This window comes from Thermobia domestica, chromosome 12 (assembly GCF_964235325.1).
Source record: "Thermobia domestica chromosome 12, izTheDome1.hap1.1, whole genome shotgun sequence".
NCBI lineage: Eukaryota > Metazoa > Arthropoda > Insecta > Zygentoma > Lepismatidae > Thermobia > Thermobia domestica.
The window spans coordinates 129,026,435-129,053,507 of record NC_137465.1 but is presented as its reverse complement, the minus strand read 5'-3'; the positions used below and the strand labels follow the sequence as shown (position 1 = coordinate 129,053,507).

General features: G+C 37.1%; 1 protein-coding gene across 1 annotated transcript in view; it reads right to left on the bottom strand.

The window, feature by feature from the left end:
* Positions 1-27,073, bottom strand: part of Cbp80 (Nuclear cap-binding protein subunit 1) — a 201,311-nt gene that overhangs the window by 148,101 nt on the left and 26,137 nt on the right. The window contains exons 6-11 of the mRNA XM_081734092.1: positions 26,226-26,441; positions 21,555-21,652; positions 18,572-18,743; positions 16,218-16,285; positions 10,096-10,233; positions 7,308-7,411 (exon numbers count right to left, since the gene is read on the bottom strand). Coding sequence (XP_081590218.1) covers positions 7,308-7,411; positions 10,096-10,233; positions 16,218-16,285; positions 18,572-18,743; positions 21,555-21,652; positions 26,226-26,441 — 796 coding nt within the window. The remainder of the gene's footprint in view (positions 1-7,307; positions 7,412-10,095; positions 10,234-16,217; positions 16,286-18,571; positions 18,744-21,554; positions 21,653-26,225; positions 26,442-27,073) is intronic.

The following is a 27,073-nucleotide window of genomic DNA, read 5'->3' as shown; positions in this document are numbered from 1 at the left end:
AAGTTTGAAGAATAAATGCAACCGCACTTGTGACATGAAATGTTCAGAAACAACATCGAAGTTGTACATACTTGGAAAACTGGATGAAACGAAGTGATTGTTTACTATAAGAGGAGATAATAATATTATCACTTTAGGGAACTCATTACTAAGCGCCGATCCCACAGTTAAAATGTTGAAGAAATATCTGTGCTGTTGTACTTATGCAAATTCACCAGCTTTCTGTAGAGGATCAGTGTCACTTAAATTCTGTAGTAATGAAGATTCCACCACACTAAAGCTAGATATCATGTCAATCAAACTATTGAAAAAGTACTGCATTTACTTATTATATACAGCACCCGGAAAAACACATTTACGCGAAAGAAGCTTTCACGATCCCTTAATCGTTCATCTCGAGAAATTCTGTTGTAGTGATGTCGCATTTTCCTACATAGAGTATGAAAAAACTCAGGCTGAATGAATCGGCTATTTGCTACTACGCTTGCCTCCTCTTTCAGTTCAAATTTATTTCGATAATTGTTTAGCTCTGCAAGGCACCTCTGTAGAAGTTGTACTTTTCATACATGCATTTTTTTTCGACTAAAGTGCATTGAACTCAACACTGATTATTTATCAGCAATATTTTGCACTAGAAAATCACTAAGCAAAAAAGTTATATAGTAATTCTTAGTATGTTTTTCCCAGTTTCATCTTCATGTTTTTTCTTCAGACATGGAACTCAACATAATTACCTAACAATGCGCCTTTCGAATTTCCCGAAAATTCACTTTTAAGACAAACACTGTCTTATATCTTTCCCTCATCTTGTTAGATTTTCTTCAGAGTTACATTTTGATCATGTGTACTGGACAAAAGACTACTGAGTCTATTCCACTCCTTAATATTGTGCTCAAAAAAATACTTACTATTTCACTATGATATTACCAAAGACTGAAATCTTTCTTGATCTTCAGGGTAATAACTCAAGAGTTAAGAATTGCGTATATTAGAATAATTATAGATATGCATACCATAAGTGTACTTTCTTTAATATTAAAAATAGTTTCTTCAGAAAAAAAAAAAAAAAAAAGAGAAAAATGAACCAGGCCACTTTCATCTTGTGGTCCCATGACTCTTGGTCATAAGTTGTTTACTAAGACAGCCAAATGGGAAATTTAAGCGCTGAAAAAAAATACCGATAATTGTCGGTGATAATCGAAAGAAGAATTTCCTAAGCTCTTTTGACAGAAGGTAGATTGCAGGTGCATTTACGGATATAAATGAGTATGAGGAATCAAAATGTAGTGTGAATTATTTTTGCAGTGGAATTTTGAAAACTGTGGCCAAATATAAGAAGAATTAAAGCTGGGATATTGGTATTTCTTTGGTTAAGATGAAAGATGCTTCAAGGCACAATAAATAAAATAAAATTACATTACATTAACAACAGTTTAACGTTCCACGGTTATATCATGGGCTAAAGGAGACGGGAGATTAATGAAAGAGAATCATTGTAAAATTTAATGCTTTTGTGTTCTCCCACCAGGAATCGGACCCGGGATCACGCGCATCAAAGGCAAGCGCGCTAGCCAATAGATCAGAGCGGGAAAGGCTACTCCAGAAGGTTAGTTTTTTCGTAATGGAAATGAAGGATGGGGAGCCTTCGGTACACTATTTTGTGATGGGTAGATTCAGGTAAAGTGCTGAATGTGGGATAATTAAAATTCATTAGTTCTGTAAAAGAACGATGGTCAACTGCCCAGTATGTTTCATCCGTCTCACGAATAAAGATGAAAAATGTATGATTTGTTCTTTTTAACTCTACCCATTACAGAAAGAGTGTAGCTGGTCATTATAGTGTAGCTGAATGTAGACTTGAATTTTAACTCTGGAAATGTTTTCTTTAACTTTTTGGTTACCAAACTCATTCTGAAAGATAAGGCAGTTTAAAAAGAAAGAGAAAGAAAGAAAAAGAAGAAATATAGATTTTAGAGAATTACACTGTTCACAATTTTTTACTTTTATTTTTTACAGAAACGAAAGTAGCATTCTTTATTGATTTTTGGCCACAGAACACGAAAATCGCAATTAAAATTCTCTCCTGGCTCAGGTTTCTGAGTAATTTAGCGTTTTATATTTTGCATATAAAGCTATGGAACATTGTAAGTACATGATTTGAAATTACTGTATTGTTTTACACGGTACAAAGTGTCATTCTTGACAAGTATTTGCTGCATATTCGACTTGGCAACGTTGTACGTTATCAACAGCTAGTGCGAGCGTCTCACGCGAGAGTCAAGTGAGGCAATGATTGCAAGTTGCAACTACCTCCAGTTAACGTCTCTAATCGTATTTGTGGCGTGCTTCAAGCAGTAGTTTGGCAGACTGTTTGTGTTACTGCTGAACCAGAAGTTTGAAAGTAGTGAGTGTGGACATTATCGTTGTTGTACATATTGTTTTCATTGCGAAGTGTCAGTAATTCAAGGAAAGTGTAGCAATGCCCCGTGTTTGTAAAAATTCGGTGGACAGTGTGTGCTACATAGTGCGGACGTGATTTGTGGTTCCAGGAAGCGGCCATTGACTGCTGCAGTGCGAAGAGCATATTTACTATACTTTGGGTGTCGTGCTGGAGACCAGGATAAATCATGGGCTTCCCACGTTTGTTGTACGAGTTGTTCATCTACTCTCAATGCCTGGATGCAAGGGAAGAACGTTTCGTGCGCTTTGCTGTGGCCGCCATTTGGCGTGAACCAACACACCATAGTACACACTGCTACTTTTGCATGCTACCCTGCTTGAAGAAAGGTATAAATACGAGGAAGATCGAATACCCAGTGATACCATCTGCCATTCGTTCAGTGGCCCATGGAGAAGGATTGCCTGTTCCCGATCCCCCGGCTACCATTCCGACGGAAAGTGATACAGAGAATGAAAGTGAAGGTGAACCTGCTCCACATACCAGTGACACTGATCCTTCATTTGAGCCGAAAACCAACTACCCTGAACCACACCGACTCATACAAGCGGAGCTTCATGACCTGATTAGAGATTTGGAACTGCCAAAGAATAAAGCTGCGCTCTTATTATCTAGGTTACAACAGTGGAACCTTCTGGATGATACAGTTAGGGTATCAACTCTACGCGATCGTCAAAAAGATCTTGCAAAATATTTCAGCTGCACCGATGAGTTAGTATTTTGCAATGTTGTTCCAGGTTTGATGCAAAAACTGAAGATTCCGTACAAATTAGAAGATTGGAGTCCGCTTATAGACGCCTCCAAAACAAGCCTTAAGGCTATGCTCCTGTACAACAGTAAGGAGATATCAGCATTAATCCCTGTTGCTTATGCACCCCTAGGTAAAGAAAGTTATCCCATGTTGGAACGTGTTCTGGATCTTATAAAATATCGTGAACACAAGTGGTTAGTTTGTGATGATTTTAAGGTAATCGCAATTTTGCTTGGTCTACAGGATGGCTATACAAAGTACAGTCGTTACATATGTGAATGGGATAGTCGTGCCAAGAATGTCCATTACACTCAAAAGAAATGGCCGCAACAAACAGCTTTGTTGCCAGGTGAAAAAAAAAAAAAATCAAATGTACCTCTGGTGAACCCACAAAGCATTATGCTACCATTGCACATCAAACTTGGACCCATGAAGGCATTTGTAAAGGCCATGAACAGGAATGAACATACATTGGCATACTTGTGCCAGAAGTTTCCGCGTCTAAGTACAGAAAAGATTAAGCAGGGACTCTTTATTGGTCCGTAAATACGCAAGTTATTGCAAGACGAGGTGTCTGAATCTATTTTCAGTGCTGATGAGCTCCATGCGTGGCATTGTTTCCGCAATGTTTGTACCAAATTCACATTTTTTGTTGGATATCAAATGAAAGGATAAGTCGCGAGTATTCGGAGCATATTTTATGGATATTTTATTACACATAACAAACGAAATAATGAATAAATTCTCGGATCGCCCATTAGGCAGTATGTCCACGCCTCATAGAGACTCACTGTTGAAATAGACGCTAAACTAATCCATCCATCCAACTTCAGATCTGCTAGTTAGGCCACTAAGCCAACATGAAAGGGTGGCTCTAAATTTAACATTTTATGTTGGTTTACAGCTAGCAGAAACAGAAGTAGACATGAAAAAAAGTTTATTTGTGGTAAACTGTAGATTTTGGATCATCAGCATTAACTCTTTGATATACACAGGACGAAGAACAATGGCCGGTCACAATTGGCTGTAATTTACACTGTAGAAAAAGATTAACGTGTCGTTCTGCTCTTCTTCCACGTGGCATGTGTCTGAGGATTCAGAAGAGCAGCGGCGTACTGAAGGGTTTATGCTGTTTTAACCCCTCTTCAGCATGATATTGTGCAGAAATTAACATTTACCTTACTGAAATATGGATATACACACCTGAAATTATAAGAACTCGGAAGGTTGAACCTCTTCCCCTTGAACTTTGCATTTGCCACTACAAGCGAGAGAAAATGGCTCTCGGTCCTGCTATCACAAGCCTATGCCATTTAATTTTTAATATCCTTGTTTCTTCCCTCCAATTGTTTCATTTCTTAGCACAAGATTACATATAAACATTTTTACTTAAATAACTGGCAACACTTCTACGCTGGAGACTGTATTGTTTCCAAAGGCTGCAAAAGCTTCGTGAAAACCAATTTAGAAGGTATACAGCAGATTTATTTAATTTATTTATTTATTAAAAAAAAAAACGTATACCTTCATTTAATTTTAAACTTTGTTTTATTTTCTTAAAGCTATTGGCTTACCTCTTTGATGTTTTATTTCTATTCGCTGAAAACTTTCAATACTTACGAAAGTCAGTATTGAATGTTTTTCTCCTGTTGAGTGTGAAGGTTAAGGGAGAATGTTGTTTTCTTATTAAGAGAACTTTTAAGAATATAATTTAACACACATAATGATCTGAAGAAAAATTTTTGAAGAAGAAACACTTTTTCCTTCGTCTTGGTGTTAGGTTGGAAGTTTAACGCCCCTTTTAAATGCCGAGAATGTAAGGGTAGATGTGAACATACAGCTTAACATGGAATCGAACTATACAAATACCCACTGGAAATCGAACCCGGACCTTCCATACCGAAGAAGCAGATTCACATCATATTGCCACGCTGTAACTTCTCTCGCTTCTTGATCTTATTTTCCCGCTAAATGAGTCAATGTTATGTATGCATGTATGTATGTATGTATGCAGAACTGGATCTTCTTCCCATGATTAGGGCTTTATTAGGTTTAATTGGATGAAACCAGTAAAACTTCCATATTAAAACTCTTTTGTGGCTAAAAGATTAGCGTTACCACCTTCAGTATAGGAGGCCAAGGCTTGATTCCTTTATGAGAGTGAGTTCATATGCTTTGAATTCCATGTTAAGCTGTACACCCGTCTTATATAGCATCAGTGGTGAAAAAAGACGCTAAATTCCAAAACAACCAACTAATTAACTTTTATTCCGTTCGTATTGTACAAGGGCTTGTCTGGAAAATAATTAGACTGGCCACTGCATAGCGCTCCAGTCGTCAACAGTGCAACATTCACAAGCGAGACATGTGATGGTAAGTCTTAGTTAATAAAGGGTACTTGAATCAGTCGCTTCCGAGCCCTGATGGAATAAGAGTCACTTATTGTGTAAACTGTGTATAAAAAAACGTCGAGATTTTTGGAAGCTCAAAATGCAGCGTTTGTTTGAGCAACGATTTAATTTTGCTTCAAGTTTGGAAAAACCGCTTCAGAGACGTTCGTCATGATTAAGGAGGTCTATCAGGACCAAGCCCTGTCAAAAGCTCAGGTTTTTCATTAGCAAGGAGATTTAAAGAACGGACGAGAAAACATGGAGGATGATGAACGTTCTGGACGGCTTTCGACGAGTCGTGTGGACGAAAATTTCGCCAAAACTAAAGAACTCTTGAGCAAAGACCATCATTTGAGTAAGAATGATAGCCGAAGAACTGATTTACACAAAATAGTAGTGTACGAAATTGTTAGTGAAAATTTGAATATTCGCAAAATTTGTGGAGAAAAAAGACGCTGGAGCAAGTGGAGAGTGAAATGAATTTTTCAAAGTAATAACAGGAGACGAAACATGAGTGTTCCAATACGATCCTGAAACCAAGCGCCAAAGCTCAGAGTGGTACACTACAGAGTCTCCAAGCCCCCAAAAGACAGGGATACCCAAGTCCAGGATCAAGATAATACTCATTGTTTCATTTGACACGAAAAGCGTGGTACACACAAAGAATTCATGTCTCAAGGGAAGACTGTCAACGCTACCTATTATGTGAAAGTCCTCAAATGTCTGCAAGATAAAGTCAGTCGGGTCCGATCGGAGATCACCACATGTTGAAAGTACCATCACCATAATGCGCCCGTAGCCACTATACAGTCCCGACATGACCCCAGCAGACTTCTAATTCCCCGTGCTGAAATGGAGCTTGAAAAGTTGCCGTTTTGACGAGGTTTTGCCATCCAAGCAGCAACGAGGATGTTCTGAGGTAGTTGTCGGAAGCTGATCTCCAGGAGGCGTATGCTGCGTGGAGATCACGCTGGCAGCGGCATGTCAATAGCCCAAGAGTACTTCGAAGAATTTTAACAAGTTGTACCAATAGGATCAATAAATTTTATATCCTGGACCCAATTTCATTACTTCCCGGATAAACCTTGTACATGTACAAGCGTAACAACATTACGAGGCGTTCCGAATAGAAAAAGCGAACTCAACACAAGTTAGGAGCAATCTTCGCTCGGATGTTACATTTAAGGCCACCAAACTGTTCTGTGGCAACAGTTCTCCTGTCTACATGTACATCTTATAGTTTGTGGATTTCACTTTCCTTTGGAAAATCCAGTTTCAAAATTTTGACCGTTCAGAGTATATGTTCAAGAAACAAATCTTTATGAATTCGCCCTTAGTTTTGGAAACGCCTCAAATAGATGTCTGTCTTTCGTTTACTGTTTTGGTTAAATACATGGCTGGAGAGTTGCTGGAACTTATTGTTCATAATATATCAGTGGTGTTCATGTTGTAGCATACAGGAGTATGAAATGCGATCTTCAACCAGTATTTCGAGCAACTTTGAAAAGAAAAAAAAAATATATATATATATATATATATATATATATATATATATATATATATATATATATATATATATATATATATATATATATATATATATATATATATATATATATATATATATATATATATATATATATATATATATAAAGGCAGTGAATGGAATGAAGAAGAATCAGGTATTAGTTTGGTTCTTTGTACTTGCCTGCTCCTTCTGCTGCATACTTGTACGTGGGCTCTGGCTTTTCTGGCACAAGTCGTTCATACGCATCAGGCATTATGTCTTTTATTCTTTGGTGGTAGGATAACCTACGAACGAAACAAATAAAAAATGTACACATAAATATACTACTACCTTTACAGACGAAATTATATTCCAATATATTGTGATTGGATATTCATTTTACCTCCTACATTTCTCAAAAACACATACTATAAGAATTCAGTTCCTTTTCAATTGTCCTTTTTAAGATTTGAGCTAGAATTCTTAGTTTTTATTTAAAAAATCCTTCCTCCTTTCAATATTACTGTTTCCTTTATGCCATTAAGTCTATTATGCTTAAATGTTGTGAACGCTCTAAGACTAGCGTCTAATTTTATGCTCAAATGCGTTTAATGCTCATGTCAACATTTTTGTGGTGCATTCCGTATATACTCGAATGTAAGGCGCCCTCAAATCTAAGATTCACCCCATTTCTAAACGTCAAAAGCTGTGCCAACTTCTTGTATTCAATTTTAAGACGCATCCTGGATATTCAATGAAGCAACTCAGAATCTGACAGTACAAATTAAATCGTACGGATTTATTTGTTCAAACTGAACATTTAAATGTCAAGATTAAAAGGAACAAAGGTACTATCTTATAATCTTATCTACAATATGAACAGAGAATATCGTGCTTAAGAACTGTCACTGTCTGAATACAAACTTTCACCATCACTTTGTATGTGGTTTTGTATGCGATACCAAGACGCATCCCCTATTTTATACGTGAAATTTTGGCAGAAAAAGTGCATCTTAGATTCGAGTATATACGGTATATTCGTCTTCTTATACCTTGTCAATAGTCAATGTTAGTCAAATAAACTAACTTTTGTAGTTTGTAAGTTGTTCCCCAATATTCCTCCCTGGTTTTTACGTTTTTAAAAGTTATTCTTATCTTGATGGTTTAAAATTGGGGAGCAGCATCGTGTAGTGGTTAGAGCGTTGGACTCATGTTCGTGTAGTCCCGGGTTCAATTCCCGACCGGTGCTTCTCATTTTTGGCGTCCATCCAGGGTAGTAAGGCAAACTGAGACGACACGTGAAAACAAGACGTGACGGCCACTAGGTTTAGAGAGCTGTTGATGCACCTGTTAGGGACAGGGCGTCGTAGCGCACTGGCCACGTGCTCCGTGGACATAGTTCAGCCGGTCGGAGCAGGCTTAGGCTCACAAAATGGGTCGTTTGATTTGGTTTTGGTAGTTTCAAATTAGGCAACACAATGACCTTCCGTTTCCCTATGAAGTCTCATTACAGAGTGGTTTATCAAACGATCCTTTTCCCTCCTTTTACAGAGATATATTGAGTACTCGTTTTTCCACTTTATCTCAAATATGTAATCAATTTTTCTCGGAGAACAATGTAGTGGTGGTGCGGAAAAAGGTCTTGCAAATGTTCTTTATTTGTAATGAGTGCACCGATTCATACCGTACATACACAATTTCCGCCGTCGGTTTCCTACATAAATTTATTGCTTTTACGATACCGGTATACTAATCAATCTAAAAAAAATTAAACTGATTATTTATTTCTATTTCAACCTTAATTTTCCATGTACACCCTTAAATGCATTAAAAAAAAAAAAAGTTTATCTTCATTTTAATAAATATCGTATTTACTCGACTACAAGGGCCGCCTTTTTTCAAAATTTTTGGCCTAAAATTCTTGATGGGAGCCTATAATCGTATGTTGTTGTGCAATTGTTGTTCTTTTTTCTTAAAGTTCCTTTATTGTTGCTGTTTCTAGCTTTATTTTTACAAAAAATGTGCGATAAATTACAAACACTTTACAACATGATGAAATATATAAAAATTGCGGTTAAGCAAACCACTGTTATTGACACTTTTGTATTATTCATAACGTTACGAATGGAGAAGGAAAACGAGTTGAATTTTTTTTTTTTTTTTTTTACAACGCAAAGTTCTATCTTTTCAGTTCATAACGTTGCATGTCGAAGTCCAAGCTTGTATTTTTTAGAATGGATAGCGGAATTATCTAACACTCTGTGAGGGTCGTACAGGAATGCTTATATCAGCATATTAAACGAATTCTGAAAATATATATATTAAAGAGCGCTTATATTCGAGTAAGTACGGTATATAATATGTGGTTAACAACGAATAAAGATAATTATTTCCCACTTTTCCTTAAATTCAAAAGAGTTAAATTTCACATAGAACTCAGTAATTTGCTCCGTTTCAAATATAGTCATTTTAAGTATAGTTACACATTTTTTAACACATTGCGTATCCAGATCAAGAGCAATTGAGAGACATGTATCTACAATGTCCAACGGAGTTATTTTTACACATACTAACCAAGGAGCAGTTCATTACTTGTTATTCAGTAAATATAAATAGCTATACGCGCCCAATAATCTGGACTATATATAAAGTATATATCCATTGATGCATTGAGATGCATAATCCATTGAAAATTTTTATTATAGCAAAATTTCTTTGGAAAGGAGATATTGGTTTTCGTGCAATCTTCTATACCTTTAAGACGTGATTTCGATTCTGAAGAAGAGCGCTGAATTCTGACTCATTCACAATAAGCCTACAGCTATTTTATAAAAATAAAATCACATTTCTGAAATGATCTATGACTTTTTCATTGTTATAAGTATGCTCGTAACATCAAAAGATCGAATCTAATAAGGGATGCGAATTCCTTAATCAATTCGATTATCTGAAAGTAGAATATATTTCCTTTCAAAACATTAATACTCACCTAAGGGATTTCAAAAGCACTTCACAAATGAATTTGGGTCGTGGATGCTCGATATCCAACTGTAAACACGAGTCCCAATCTTCCCAGCTCCATCGAAACTGGAAGTTACTCAAATGATAGGAAAACCAGTTTACGAACCTACAGTGCAACAGAAAAACAAACGAAATTAAAATCAATATCACATCAGTATTTAAATATTTCAGTTATTTAGATGACATTATAAAAAGTAGTATTAGAAGCGAAAAGAAGTATCCATGTAGAGATAGTATGTTTCAGTAACAAATGGAAATTAGATATAGTAAACAATTAGAAACTTAAATTAGTTTACTGTATAGTGAAATAATAAAATGATACTGAAGGGTGCTGATAAACTATATGAAATAAAACTGAAAATAGTGACAAACTACGTAGTTCACAAACTGTATTGCACATGTGAACGGCACTACAGACATTCAGATTTAGGTTATGACATGTTCGATATGTCTGTCATCTCTGGCGATTTTTTGACGCAGGCGAACAAAATAATTCAGCATGACCCGCTGAAGTGTCGGAACATCGACGCTGTCGATGAACTTAACGGCAGTTTTCGGCTCGGCAATGGGTTTGCAATTATTGCTGTAATATTGCTGTACACCTTGTCCTTAACCTAGCCATATAAAAATGAGTCACATTGGATGAGATCCGGGGAATATGGTACCCCAGAGCCAGAATGCGGTCCCCAAAATATCCCTCCAGGAGGTCAAACACTCTCATGGTCGAAGGGGTCGAGCTCCGTCTTGCATGTACCACATCTTGTCGAAATCAGGGTCTCTTTGGATAATAGGTATGAAATCATTTTCCAAAACCGTCACGTATCGTGCAGTACTCACCGTGCCGTCAAGGAATATCACACTGATTATTCCATGGCTGGATATTGCACACCACACTGCCATCCGTTCAGGGTGGAGAGACTTCTCCATTGCGAAATGCGGATTCTCAGTCACCCAAATGTTAAAATTTTGCTTATTGACGAACCCATCCAAATGAAAGTGGGCTTATAGGAATTTCCACAATGCGTATGCACATACGAATTCCCATCATGCCCTGTGCTCAACCACGCAGTTTGGACGTCATCACGCGAACCGTTCAGAAATTATGACGGTTTTATTTCATATACTTCATTAATTGTCACCCTGTAGATTTAAATTTGTAGTTACAGCTACTACTACTTATTGGCGTTAACATTATACGGAGAAATATGGCCATTAAGATGGTTATGGCCAATGTACTAACATATCGACTTCTGTCACCGTTAGTCCTTTCTAGATCTTTCTTGATTTCCCAATGCTAAAGATTTGGGTCAGTACCGAATAGAGGTATTGCAACAAACAAACATTTTAATATTTATTGCTGCCCAGTTCGATTAAACTTACTTTATTTAACACCAGAACTTTCTATGATAATTAGTCCAAGAAATTTATTTTTATTCTGTTAAGGCACTGAAGTTATTTAATACTTATCATTTATTATCTGTAATTTCAAAAGCACATCCTTCTAAGATGGCGTTTTCACTTATTATATCTTAACAGTCTAATGTACAAGTATGGCCACAACATTTAACAGCATAAATGTACAGGCCTGTCTATCAATAAAAAGGGTATCTTACGTAACGGACCATTGTCCTTTATAACACATACATATTATCGTTAAAGTATCAAAAACTGCTACGCATAAAAAAATAAAACATCAAGGACAAGAAATAGGAGACTGAAAATGTGGCCGATAAAGGTATGACACGATTACAATTACTGCTCCGTGCAATGTGTAACAGTATTGTAACATCCTAGAGGTAAGTAAAGTAGTAGGTCCGTCTACGGGCGTCCAGAACAGCTGCGACATGACGAGCCATAGAGAGGATGAGAAATTAAATGTTCTTCTCTAATATGACAAGCCGTGAGTCTGTGACACGTTGCCGAAGCTAATTCTGTACCTGAGGGAGATCTCTCGTATGTAAGGCATTGTGCAATCATGAACCAGCATGTTCACTCGGCAAGAAATCAGGTGAACGCGGTAGTCAAGGAAGCAGTGGAGCATAGTGTACATCCAAAAAGTGTAGGGCATTGTGTGCCACATGTAGTCATGTGATATTCTGTGAAAAATGGCTCTATGCAGGATCTGTATTAAAGGGATCACACATCATAGACGTACCTGCTGTTAACTCGTCAAAGGCACGTTAATGCATATTAGATGTGAGGAGACACGTAATGCAGGCGTCGCCCTGCTTGTTCCGCCAGAAATCAAAGTTGACAAACTGAAATCGTCCGAGAGGAAAATGTGCTATTCAGGTCTCCACCTGAGATATTCGTGGCACCCTTACAGCCGCATAAGCTTATGATGAAAGGCCAAAGAGAGCCTTTCAAATATGCGCCGCTTCTCCCAACGACGGCAGCTGTTTGTGGGGATGTTGCTCTCTGCGAAACAATGTTGAATTTGTGCGCCAGTTTGCGAGATGTGGCAATCCAAAAGCATGTATATTCTCTCGGTCCATAGTATGATGCAGCCATTGGGATACTGTACATCGTTGTTCTATTGCTTTTTTTAATTAAGCCACTGATACTATATTGGCATTACTGTGACTTGCATACAGTCCACCAGCACGGAAGATTAATCTGCAGAATAGCAGTATGTCACATTTCTTGCGCAATCTAAGCCGCAAATCTGAAATCGCTGCCGCATTCGAGGACGAGCCATTATTCGAGCGTTCAGACACTCATGTTACATCAACACTCGGTCACTACTGAGCTCTGGCTCACTGGTCTGCATCCAATTGGTTTCTTAAGGGCATGGCCAGCGTACGTAATATTCACAGAGTTGCACTGCTATTACCATTGTCCTTTATGCATCCTCTACTGATTCTAGAGGGTGCCCGGGAAATAAGGACGAATTTGAATTTCGCACCATTTTGTTATATGACGGTTGGCAGCCGTGGTTTTACCATGTTTGTTATCCCCTATCCTTCCTATTAGTAGTCTGTGTGGTGAGCATTGTTAGTTGGTGTTTATTTCGGCATGAAGCGTTTAACAACAAAGCAACGCATCCAAGTGATTAAAAGTTATTACAAAAACAAGGAAAAGTCACATGGCAACCGTTTGAGATTTGCGTGTGACACTTGACGCAATGTTGCTCCTACTGAATCATCAGTTCGGAAGTTGGTCCTGAAGTTTGAGACTACGAGGTCAGTGTTAAATGTTAAGTAAACTGGAAGGCCGTGTTCTGTTCGAACAGAAGAAAACATTGCTGTCGTGCGTGCCAGTGTGACCGTAAGTCCCATGAAATCAGTTCGCCGACGAGCTCAATAATTGAATTTATCACCAAGTTCACTGCACGAAATCCTGTCGAAAGATCTGAGAATGCATGCATACAACATTCAACTTACACAAGAGTTGAAGCCTACAGATCATGGAGACATCGATTTACTCAATGGGTATTGGTTCGACACGCGGAGAACCAGAACTTCACGACAAGAATAATTTTCTCAGATGAGACACACTTCCATCTCAGTGGCTACGTCAATAAGCAGAACTGCAGAATTTGGGGTACAGAAAATCCGCAAGTGACTGTGGAAGAAAAGATGCATCCTCAACGCACGACTGTGTGGTGTGGGTTCTGGGCAGGAGAAGTGACTGGCCAGTACTTTTTTTGAAGACGATGAGGGAGCTGGCGTCACTGTGAACGGCGACCGTTACAGACACATGCTTTCAGATTGTTTTTTCCCAGTTTTGGATGAAATGGAAATTGAAAATGACGATTTTTGGTTTCAGCAAAACGGTGCGACCTGTCACACATCCGTGAAACAATTGGTCTGCTGAATGAAAAGTTTCCTCAAAAAATTCTCTCTTTGCGAGGAAATCAGGAATGGCCTGCCAGATCATGCGATCTTACCCCTTGTGACTTTTACTTGTGGGGATTTGTGAAATCTGCAGTGTGCGTGAACAAACCACAGATAATACAACAACTGAAGGATGAAATTAAGAGGATTATTAACGGCATCACACCAGATGTTTGTGAATGCGTCATCGCAAATTTCAATGAACGCCTTGCTCATTACCGTGCAGCCTTGGGTGGTCATATGCCAGATACAATTTTTCATACATAAATGTGAAAAAATTACCTAATGTATATGTATACATAAATGGGAGAAGTTACTCAGTGTTTATTAAAAAAATCAATATATTTTATATTCGTTTTATAGCAATTTATTATTCGTCCCTATTTCCCGGACACCCTCTACAATGTAAAATCAATTAGACGTCTCCCTCTTGATACATTTTATGTCCATCAGTGTATATTTTCATAAATGATTTTGAAGATTTTTGAACAGTTTTCAGTTTCACTGATATATATTTATTTTAAGTTTAATGTCGCTTATCATAACCAGGGCTACACGAACGCCAGAGCCCTTCTCGCTGATCTAGTGGCTGTAGCATGTACTTTGGTGCACGTAGCCTCGGATTCAATTCCCACTGGGAGAGCACGAAAAAAATAATTTCACAATCACTTACTTTTATTAATCATCCGTCTCCTTTAGTCTAAAAGACATAATCCTGTATGTTGAACTACGTTAAACAATTTTTTTTTTTTTTTTTTTTTTTTTATGAGACATGGGTTCGAGCATGCATAATCATTCGAGATCGAATCCGGATCTCCTGTACCAAAGGCAATAAGGATAATCTTCAAATCCGTAACATATTGAATTATGCTAAAAGAAATCTTCAGTTTAAGCAGCAATCAATTTATTTACGACAGTGATCTGTACTCTAAAGTATGCAACCATAAGTATTCGATAAGATATACAACGATATATACACGTTGATTCTGAAAAGATTGGCAGATGACATAATGGATGACTTGGTTGTCCTCCACGAAGTCCATACGATCTGAAATCAAATTTACGAGGTTGCACACCAAAGAAGAGAGATCCTCCAATAAGCCAACCTGCTTTCCCTTACTTAACTAAGTAAATACTGCCCATAAAATAATATATTTGGAGTACTCTTGGTAATTTGGAGGACTATGTATGAGTTCTCAATGACTACTATTCTATCTTTCTAGGTTTATTGGAGTCTCATATCCCAATGCTGCAGCGCTATACATAAGTAAAATATTGTTATTCGTTTTCTCCCCTGTTATACGGTTTTTAATGTCAAAATTTTCGAAATAAATGAAACTATTTTACACCAGTTCTGCACCTTAGACGGACACAAATTTCTATAAAATACTCAGTTTGCCTATTGATGTATTGTACACACAGAAAACCCTTCAATGGCTTCAATTTCGTTTAAACTTAACTTCAACCTCAAAATCTGATGAACATTTATTCCTTCGACCTTAGTATTACATTTAAAAGTGAAACTGACCTTGGCTCTGAATTCCATGAGGCTGCCAACTACAATTTTAGGTTCTTATTTAATAAATATATAACACAGCAGAATTTTACGAAATCCAATCAAGGAAAACTTAGTATGTTACATTCCACAGATTTTTACACGAACTCTCACGATTTCACAGCAAGATAGCCAAGTTCTCATTTGCAGAAAATATAATACTACATCATCCTTTTCATATACCCCTTATGCATTTACGACAAAATATTTCAGGAAGTGGTTTGGAGTTTGGCGTCCCTTTCCAGTACCGAGATTATATGAGTCGTGGACCTCTAGCTTAACGTGTTGATATGTTAACGAGTTCATCGAACCACATGAGCTCCCACCGGAAGTCGATCTCGGAATCCTCACACCTGAGGCACTTACGTCAACCAAATGGGATTTCAGAAAGGATCGAACCAAAGAACTCATTACTCTTTATCTACTACGTCTCTGACAACACACACTTATCAACCTCATTTATCTTCGCTTTAACGTCAGCTGTGCCTACCTCTGGCTCTTGTTCAATCTCTGGATAAAAGTTCATCTTGCCTGAACATTTCTGCTTTACTGGGAGCAGTACTTAATACTTTTCTCTCACTTTCCTTGGACAATCTTTTTCTGTGTGGACGATATTTCTTAACATCTCCTTGTTGCCCTTCATTTACTTATGAACACACAACCGACAACAAACTTTCCATTATACTAAAATGAACTTACCTATCAAAGCATGATGTGTTCATCGTATCGATTCTACTAAATAGGAGTTCAGTTGCTTGTGCCAAAACCTTGAAAGACAAAATAAAATACACGTAAGTAAATGTAAATGACACTCTACGCTTCGAGGTATTCAAACGGAAGTAAAGGAAGTGGGCTGGTTTCATATTCATTCCCACAAACACTACCAGAACACACACACACATATATATATACACACTCATAATATGTGAAAATAACGTTAATTTTGTATGGCATGTAGTTTACTTACAATTTTCACAGAGTAATGAAATATATTTACAAACAAATAACATGAGGCACCTGATTACTTGCAGACTTAAGATCAAGCAAGTTTGAAAAGCTGAACATATTACTGTTATTGTTAATGTAAGCCACTTGAAGAATTGTATTATAAAATATACTCAAAAGATACCAAATTTGTGGTTCTGAGTTTTGATCTGATACAGATTCATTAAAAAAAAAAAAAAAATCACTGATCAAAACCTCAAGAAGTTTTTGCTTGCAAATGTTAATACGTCAGTGAGTACACAGAGACGTGTATATATAATACGCCGTCAAATTAACCGCAGTTAAGAACAACTCGGAAAAATTCTCCAACTCGAAGAAATTCGCACCACTGAGATGCATAATCGTGAAATTTGCAGTCTGTGGAGGGCACACTTATTTTGATTTGAAATGTCCTAATGCACCGGCCACCGTACACGCTAACTGATCATAGTAAAAACGAAGTGAAATCTAAATTTTACATCCCGCGGTTACACCGGCTAGGCTAAAGAAGACGGTGATGAAGAGAAATGAAGGAAATGGTCAGGGCTTGAAAAATCCACTCGCCTGCTCGCCAGTGGCGAGTACCTTTTTACATTTGGCGAGTAAATTCCAGCGAATTCAAAAACGTGAATTCAAGAATAGCAGATGTCATTCTTTTGTATTTGTAAGAGACATGCCAATAAACAAAGTAAAAAAAAAAAAAAAAAAAAAAAAAAATTAATATGTTTACTGTGTCGCAAAGTTATTTTTGTTTGTTTCACTGAGGCTGCAAAATGGTCTGGCTAGCAAATTTTTTGGCTGGCGAGTACTTGCAAACAAGGTTTATCAAGGCCTGGAAATGGTGGAATGAAGAAACTGGGAGAAAACAGGAGGACACCGAGAAAAACCCACGCACACGGTGTTTGTCCACCACAAAATTCACTTGGCGCGAACTGGGATCGAACCAAGGACTCCCATGCACCAGAGGTGAACGCTCTACACTAAGCCACCGCGGCCCCCAGACTGATAATAGTATCACTAATGGACATGTTGCTAGTGGCTTGAAAATTGTTGAACAACACAACCAATGTAGGTAAGCGTAGATTACAGTCTGCGTCGACGCCAGCAAATACTTATTGTGCAATTAACTTTGAGCATGGCCACAGAGTAGGACTGTGAGAGGTCAGTGGGCCCAATTGTCTTTCACGAGGGCCGTAACGTTTCAGTGGCGCTGGTGTACTAGATGGAAGACAGATTTCTACCATAGAAGATACCCTCCTCCAGTATCTACAAGCGAACCGGTGAGTGCCCGGACATAAGGCCTATTCGGACTGCCTACCTTAACTGACAAGACGAAGACCACCAGTGCAATCAGCACCACTATGGGCCCAATCTGAGCACACTGATATTAAACAATTGATTATGGAGGAAGGTTTATATTTCTATGTTTATCTCGCACGATTATTTCTAATATCAAGCTCATCACCAAGAACGTTTTCGGTGGTATCGGAAGTGAGTGAAGGGATGAAGTAAATGGAAGGTGGTGGTATTCAGTGATAAAAGTCATTTCTGACTCGACACAGCGGTGACGACGTGAACGTCCATACACATGCAAATAAGCGGAATAATAAAGATTATGTACGTAATCACCATACACGATCACGTGCTATTCCGGTATTGGGAGAAGAAGAGAGCAATAAGTTACACATTCCGCTCGTCTCTTCTCTTTATTCAGGAGAGTCTGTCGTATATTCGTAAAGTTGTCAATTCTATCCTCCGACCTTATCTAAACACTTCACGGGACCCCATCTTTCAACAGGATAATGTGCGTCCCCATACCCACATTATCCTTAACTTACAGCTTAACATGGGATCCGAACCACATGAGCCCCCATCAGGAATCGAACGCAGGTCTCTCGCGCCAAAGACGTGCATGTTAATCACAGAGTCAAAGAGAGATCAATTATATATAGAATTTACACTAGATAAATATGTAATTTTAAAAACAAAGCATTACATTCATATGTATAGAAAACGCTTATTTTTGAATATATGTTTTAAACGATGTTGTATTCTCGTCTCACACCTACCTGAGGCATAGTACTAGGTTGCAGTTTACATAGTTCTATCAATATAGAACCGTAGCAGATCTCCAAGTAGCGTGGAGCTGGCATATGAAAAAGCTCAGCAAATATCACCTCTACTATCATATAGTCCAACGGAATTTTATGTTTATATGGAAAACTAAGAAGATGTGCTGCACTGTAAAAGATAAACAAACTATGATTAACATGTAAACAAGGGTTTAGGAACATTTATCAATTTATTATCTTAGGTTACTTAGGTTACACATACACTCAAATAAAAGTTTAAAGAGGAAAATAATTACTTTTTTTCTGCATTTTCATAATGCATACATATATTAACTAGAAAAAAATATTTAAAAATAATTATTTACATAATGTAAGGAATACTTACTCATCTCCATATTCCCTGAAGACATATCTGAATAATGATCTCAAATACTTCAAAGCCTAATCACATTTGTTCTGGCAGCAACAGATTGTGAATAATACATATTTTTATTTTTCCTTACATTTTGAATTCGGTGAAAATCTTTTGAAATGTACGTTTCTAAGGATTTTCAAAAGAAATACAAAATATAAGAAAAAAACATGTAAAATTTGTAATTTGTTGCTGCCAGAAAAAGTCCGATTAAGTTTGAAATATTGCATATGATTATTTTCTCTTTTCAGATAACATGGAGGTGAATGTAATAACTACGCAGAAGTATCTTATTTCTTTAGCGCACTAAGCTATAAAGCTAACGGTTAATAAATTAAATTATGAGTGTAACGTCCAAATCTATTTACGAATTATGAATATTTTATGAAGCTTGTACTGAGTACCAAGTACGAAAGGGACAAACAGACCACTACAATACGACAATTATTCGGCCGAGTTAATACGGTAAATTAGTATGCGAAATTATTCACCATAAACCTACATTAGTCAGGGAAAACTACGCTTCCACGATTACAAATTTCATTATCAGCAAAATTTCTTGGGAGGCAGATGCATAGTTAATATTCGGTACTTTCAATTCATGCCGCCACTGGTTAAGTCTTCATTAGTATTGATCTGATTATCTTACGCTCCCAAATTAAATTTTGAACTGTAAAACCAATTAACAAACTAACTGCTAATTGTGGTTATAGGATACATACTTAATAGCCTAGAAATAAAAAGATCTTACCTTGTATCCAAGGAGCAAAAACTTTTCCACAAAGTTCCGATAGTCTCTGTAACGTCTTCAACCGCGATGCTAGACTGGTAACATGTAAATGGGTTCCTTCCGTCTGTGGAAACATTTTTCTTAAGAGAAATAAAAAAAGTTTAGTTCTCACTTCCAAAAATTGTTACATGCGGCCTATTGAAAAAAAAAAAAAAAAAAAAAACGTTGTTAAGGTAGAGAAGCGTTTCAATTTCTTAGAGGTGGAGTTGTATTTTCTTACGTACTCGTATTAAAGTAGGTGCATTTATAGGTCACATTTAACACAATTTTTGGTAGTGAGGATTGAACTTCCTTATTTAAGAAAATTGTTTCCACAGACGGAAGGAACCCATCTATATATTACCAGACTAGCAGTGCAGTTGACGACATTGAAAAAGATTCCAGAGAGCATAGAAACTCTCATGCTCTCCGGATTCAAGGTAAGATATTTTTATCTCTAAGTTATAGGATACTTTAACTTTATTTACCGAATTTCCACCACCTGATAATAACATGAACCGATCTATCGTTAGTGTTTCGTCGATTATCTGAGTGACTTACTATGCTTTACATACTTATGAAATACCAAGGTTATGAACAAGGAACTTGCTACTAAAGTGGGATCCGAACTGCTGTCCCAAGCGTTAATTTCCAGCATGGTTTGAATTTGCGTACCGAAAGGGTACAGAAATGCCCTTAGGTACATATTAATATTGACTCATGCAAGTATCTTGTATTTTATCTTTAGTATGTCCTCAATGAGATTCCTGTTCTAAAGTATATCACTACAGGCTTTTGGTATCAATACAGGCACTATACAAATTAACTATTTCTTAATTGATTTTTACAAAACACAAATGTGCAGAACAATGCTGGGATAAGACAACGATCGGATTTTCCAGCGTTATACCAATATTTCCTAATTTTCCTACTCAAACTCAATCATTCTGTCTTCAATTAACTCGTGAATTTGTATACATATTGTTGCAATAATAGCTCTTGCTTTATTTATTTATTTTAACAATGAAACAGGTAATAAAATTGTTTAAAATTAGTATCTTAATAAAAGTTAAAGGCTTCCTGCTCCTCAGTTTATTTTTTTTTTTTTTTATTTATTTTTGTTTTTGCGTAATATATCCTGCTCACTGTCATCTGCTTTATTTTGAAGATAGTATCCGTCACTCCTGTTCTATTCCTGAGAAGAGTCAGAGGTTTTCCTTTTGAGATCGGATTAAAAGTCAACTTTATTTATTTAAGAAAAGTCATCTTAATCCTACTTGTTGAGGACTAAAAAGAAAATACGAAGGTAGTACGCTATTGATAGTATGTCAGAAACTTCTGTAGTTTACTTACGAGACATGATTAATGCATAATTCAGCAGCTATTGTACTTTTCAAATACAATTATTTGTTTGCTCTCGATCCAAGCATTAAGAACGTCTCCTGTCAGAACAAATGACAATTCGGCCATAGTGAGCTTTCAATCAGCAATTATCTTTCAACTGTTGGAATAGAAAGTTGCTGTGTAAAGCTATCATACTTTCATAAATAAATCAATGATACAAAAATTCTGATTCTTTAACTATTTAAATATTTCTTGTTAATAATAACTTTACGAAATCTTGGAATGTATGCACGTTAAGACACTATGACAAAATATTTTCAATGACTAAATCTTTAGCTTCTAACAACTTTTATCATTTTACGCATATTTTAAAGCTTCTAAACGGCCAAAACAGAATTTCCTTTCCTTATTATTTACGTTCCCAGTACAATAATCATATGTTCTAGTTGCCTTACCAATCTTTTCTTTCTAGATGATGCATTTCTATAATTTGATGGAGATGTTCTTCAATCAGAAAACGCTCTATGGAATGTGCGCCAGGTAATATAGGGCCCTGTAAACACAAGAACACAAGGTTTACAAATGTAATGCATAATTAAGAGATGTCAATAGCAAATTAACGCAATGTCAAATGCATATACATGCTTTATGTAAATCTGTGGAGAAATTTTCATACAGACTAAACAAGCCAGTAATTTAATTGTGTATTGTACAAAAGTTTGTTCGATTTGTATCAGATCTATTAGGAATGCCACTACCATCTAGGGAATGACGCTAGAACGACGTGTCTGCTGTCGTGAACAGTAGTGTGTCTAAAGTCATAGATGGTAAATGTTGTCAAACTGCGCCTACATTAACCAGTTACTGGGAAGAATATGTCATAGGCATTTTCTGTGCGTGCTCTTTCTCCTATATATGCATAATGAAAGTATGTCGGGAGAATGGGTTCACATTCGGAGTGACCACTGCAAAAGCTATTGTAGCACAACATAAACCAGGAGCCCATGGTGAAACACTCGCCCACGACAAATACTAAAAGAGGGTTCAAAAAAAAAAAAAAAAAAAAAAGTGATACTCTCAGTGTTGAAAGGGATCTGCCGATTGGCTCGCTAGGAAAAAGACCTCCGGCCAAATATGCAAAGGGGCCAGCGTTTCAATCTGGTATTTTTAATTATCATTTATAGCCATTCTTCAGCGGCTCCAGCTGAGATTCGTCCGTAAAGCCCACGTACATAACCTGCTTCCGTACTACACTGCAGAACTAAAAACGAACTGCAGGAAACTTGGTGGGATCCAGATAGCAAAACAGTCGTCATAACGAAGCATACATCCATCCCGTAGCTGACAGCCACATTTAGGCTCTGACATACCGTGATAGCGAAACTACGAGCCGCTACAACTTTGTTAGCTACTGCTGGGGAAGTTTTCAGTGTGGGTTTATGGTTGTTACGAAAATCAATTATGTAGAGAAGTTGCTGATATACGCACAGTAAAACCGTGAAAGTGAATGCTAAATATCACAATTTCGTCATATCATCAGAACACCTCATTTTATCAGGAAATAGAACAGAAATTAAAATTTCATTTCATTCTGTTTCAAGACTTCCTGTGAGAGTCGTGACGCCAATCCAATGGATTTCTGTGGCTTTGACCTGTTGAAAACGGTAACATCGGTGTCCATACACCATCACTGGTCTCCGGAAAGCTTGCATGGAAGAGTGGGACCAAATTCCCTTGGCCATGCTTTGCTAGTTTGCTCCAATGGAAACATAAATGCTAGGTCTATTGGACCACATAAATACACTTCAAAAACGGTCCGATATAAACCAAATAAACTTCTGGAGTACTAGTAAAATGAAAATATTTCATGAGAAAGTTTAGTGAAAACCCGCGGAAAATAATTGTACTCAAACTCAGAATTACTAGATTTTGAGTTTACTGGTAGCGCTGTTAGTCACTAGACCGTGCTGGGTAAATAATAATAATAACCCTCATATAAAACAAGCATGTCCAGAACTTATGTACTATGCAGTTAGCATTCAGTTTAAGGTTCAATCTAGAATGCTAGATATAACGGCAATAGGAACTGATGTGATGAGAACACAATAATCAACAAAATGTCGACTCGTGATTGTAACCCTTCAGGAGCTGAACGCCGAACAGTTTATTAACACAAATACGAACTCACATTTTGTTAAGATTAACTTCTCACCTACAGTCTGGTCAAAAGTTTTGTTCCAAACATGTACGAAAAATGACATTAGTTAGAAATGATGTATGAATATAATCTAGCATTAAAGAAGATCGTGTTGCAGTTTTGGCCCTACACAAATGCGGACACCTTCCGACAACCCTCTTTAAGTTACTGCAGAAACTAAACATTACACTGAAATTCGTTTATCACACTATACAGCAAAAGGCAGTATAAGTAAGAATCGCTCGCAATCCAGTTCGTAACCAGAAACACATGGCTCTGCAAATGAATATGTCGCGATCATTAACAAAAAAGGTAATCAATGAAGATCTAGGATTGCACATCTGTCGCAGAAGGACAAGGCCAACAGTTATATCAGCGTCTGATGAGAATGTCACGAGACAAATCAAAGTTGCTCCTGTAGCAGTACGCGAATAACAAGCATTGACAAATTTCGTTCACAGATGGGAAAATTTTCACGTATAAAGAACACCTTAACAGACAATTATAGGATGTATGCTACAACTAATGCTGCAGCATGTGAACAAGTTCCTTGAGTCCAGCGACCCCATCACCCTGCATCAGTGATGATTTGACTGGGTGAATGATACCTGAGTTCCATTGACGTCCATTTTGGCCAAAAATGTGTGAAAACGAGGGCCAAAGTGTACCACGAGGATATTCTCGACATGATGAAATCCTTTGGCACTATTATGTTCTTTGGGTGTTCCAACAGAACTCTGGACTCAGCACCAGTTTACAAGGCAAAGGCGACGCAAGAGTGACTTAGTCGCAACAAAACTGCGTTCATCGTCACCGAACAATGATCCTCGTTTAGTCCAGACTTAAATCCTCTCGACTACAAGATCTGGTCATAGTTGGAGGTGTGTACTCAACCTCACAGGACCGCTTCAAGTCTACTATAGAAAAAGCACTGGCTGACAGACATGAATAAGGTGTATGCTGCCAGTGGTGATTGTCGTGTCATTTACAACCCTGTGCCCAGATACAGCAATGACATTTTGAATAACTGCTGTACCCATTGATTTGTCACTTATTCTTGTATATATAGCATTACACATTTCTTTCTCTCCATACTTCGTCATTTTTATGGTCTGCTAATCTTTAGACAGAATTTTTGACCAGACTGTGTATAATATGTCCTGGGAATGCTAATTGGATTGTTATATTTCTAGTACGATTTCGACACCCAATCCTGATATTTTCCGGCAACCTCACACTGAAGAAGAGTTCAACTTCACAATTTTTAAATTTTATTCAACTTAGTCCTTTTTCTACAGAAAGCACTAAAATCAATAGAAGACATTACTATTCACACAGAGTCATACACTATGTATAAATGTTAACATCTTGGATTGTTTCTATATTGGTAGCGTTAGGTTGTGAGTTAGTGGACATGATGATCAACATTTCATAACTTACTGCAGATTTTAGTGGTTTCTTTGAGAGAGAAAAAAAAAGTTGAATGAAATGTAAAATTATTTGTGAAGCCGAAGCTCTTTATTACTGTCTAGCTGAAGAAGGTAGCGGGATCGGTTGCTAAAACCATACTAGGAATATAACAATCTGATTAGGATTTCTAGAATACATAATAGGAGTGACAGTTGATTTAGCCAAACAGTTTACCTGATGTACTGTTTCTTCCCCCCTTATGCTGAGTGATAGTGCACTTGAAATCGAAAATTAAGCAGGGAAAGCTTACCAGAAAAAAGAGCAATATGCAATTCCCAACTGTTGAAGTCTACCACAGAGATGACTTCTGCCGTTTCTCAAAGACAGAACCAATCTTTCATATTTCAGCGTACAAAAGTAAGTTTCCTTAATAGAATTAACAGGTTCTGCCTTTACACTCCACTGTCAGCCCACACCCAAGTTTCGTTTCTTTCCCCACCTTCTGAGTAATTTATGGTATATTCGACGGAGCGATGAATCTGAACGTTCCCTCAGTCGAATATTCCGTCAGTTCAAAGACTACATTACATATTGACTATGGAAATACTATCTATTGTAGCTGAATACAAATTCTAACTCAAAATCACCACGTAACGATTCGAAATTGGTTTAATCAAAATAATCGTCCATGAATAGGATAAACTTTGAGCTCACGTGTGCCGTACAAATCAATTTCGTAAGTTTCGCTCTCACCTTGTGAGTTACTGATGGTACATTCAACGAAACTATGATTTTAGATGAACACACACACACTGTCAAATGTATCATTTTAATACGTTCAAAAAATGAAATGAAATGAAATGAAATCTTTAAGTTTTACGTCCCACGGTTATGCCGGTTAGGCTAAAGGAGACGGTGATGGTGAGAGATGAGTGAAATGGTGGAATGAAGAAAGTGGAAGGAAACGGGAGAACCCCGAGAAAACCCACGAGCACGGTTTGTCCACCACAAAATCCACACGGCGCGAGCTGGGATCGAACCAGGGGCCCAAGCACCGGAGATGAACGCTCTACCACTGAGCCACCGCGCCTCCCACAATTAAATACCTTCAAGTTCTTAACACTAATTACAGGGATATTATCCATTTTACCTGAAACCAAACATTCTGCAAATAATGTGGTATATAACTGTTCGAGACGGTTTCGACTCCTTAATGTAAAACACTAAGTTCGTAATTCAGTCGCAATTCTATGCAAATAGTGTTTCTTGAGGTACAATTCTGTAATAACTAATAAGTAAAATAACAAGGACTGCTTGTACATTTTCATGTTAAATATATAGAGCGGAAATCATTCCTCAACGACGTAGATGATCGAAAATCTTGGGGTAAGAACATTCCTTTAGTGACTTTGAAAACTGTGCAAAGTTGGAGAAGATTGTTCAAAAATGTATGGGGGAGTTAAAAAAAAAAAGCAAATCACAATTATTATACTTGTAGAATTAATCAACAAGTACATACCTCTGGACAATCGGTGTAGTCGAACATTCTAAACACAACCCAAGGCATTGGATATTGATAGCTGTCATGATGAGGAGGAGGAAGAATAGTTGGCAAATTATGTTGCAAAGCCTCGCATAAAATACTATCAAATGCCAAATACGGTCTTGGAATGTGCTTCTCAGCCCAGTTGTCTTGCTTCAATTTCTTTATTTGTGCCCACAAACAATCCAAATACTGAAAGCAAAGAAAATAATATTAATATTGATATTACATCCTGCATATTGGTGCTAGGTTTTTAACGGAAAAATCTTATCCTGTACATTGATACTAGGGTTTTTAGAAGGCAAGTTCTCCACATAACTAGTCTTTAAATGATATACAGCTTTAGTTTATTATTATTATTTAAGGATATAGAACTAGCGTATAACGGTAATTATTATAATTTAAATTTACATTCTGAAAAGCATGCTTACTTAAAATTATCCATATTATTTGTTCATCTGACAGGAAATTATACCTAAACTTAAATATACTTCGGATAATATCAAGTAAATTGAAAATTATTTAAAGCGAAAAATACATTTTACGCTGGAATCAATTCCCAATGGATACACATGTAATTCACATGCTACTTTAAATGTATGAATACATCTCACGGACTTGATACTTAAAAGGAACTGAACTGTATCTCCTGATGCAAGCAAGGCTCGCTTCTCTATGTCAATTCGCTTCAATACATACTGCAACCCTTTTTTAGCTTTTGGGGATCCGGAATTTTTTAAACGACGACTTTCACTTAAAGACATGCTTATCATATCCCAATAATCGCAGTTACGATTTAAACACATACTTCTTCCGAAAATATA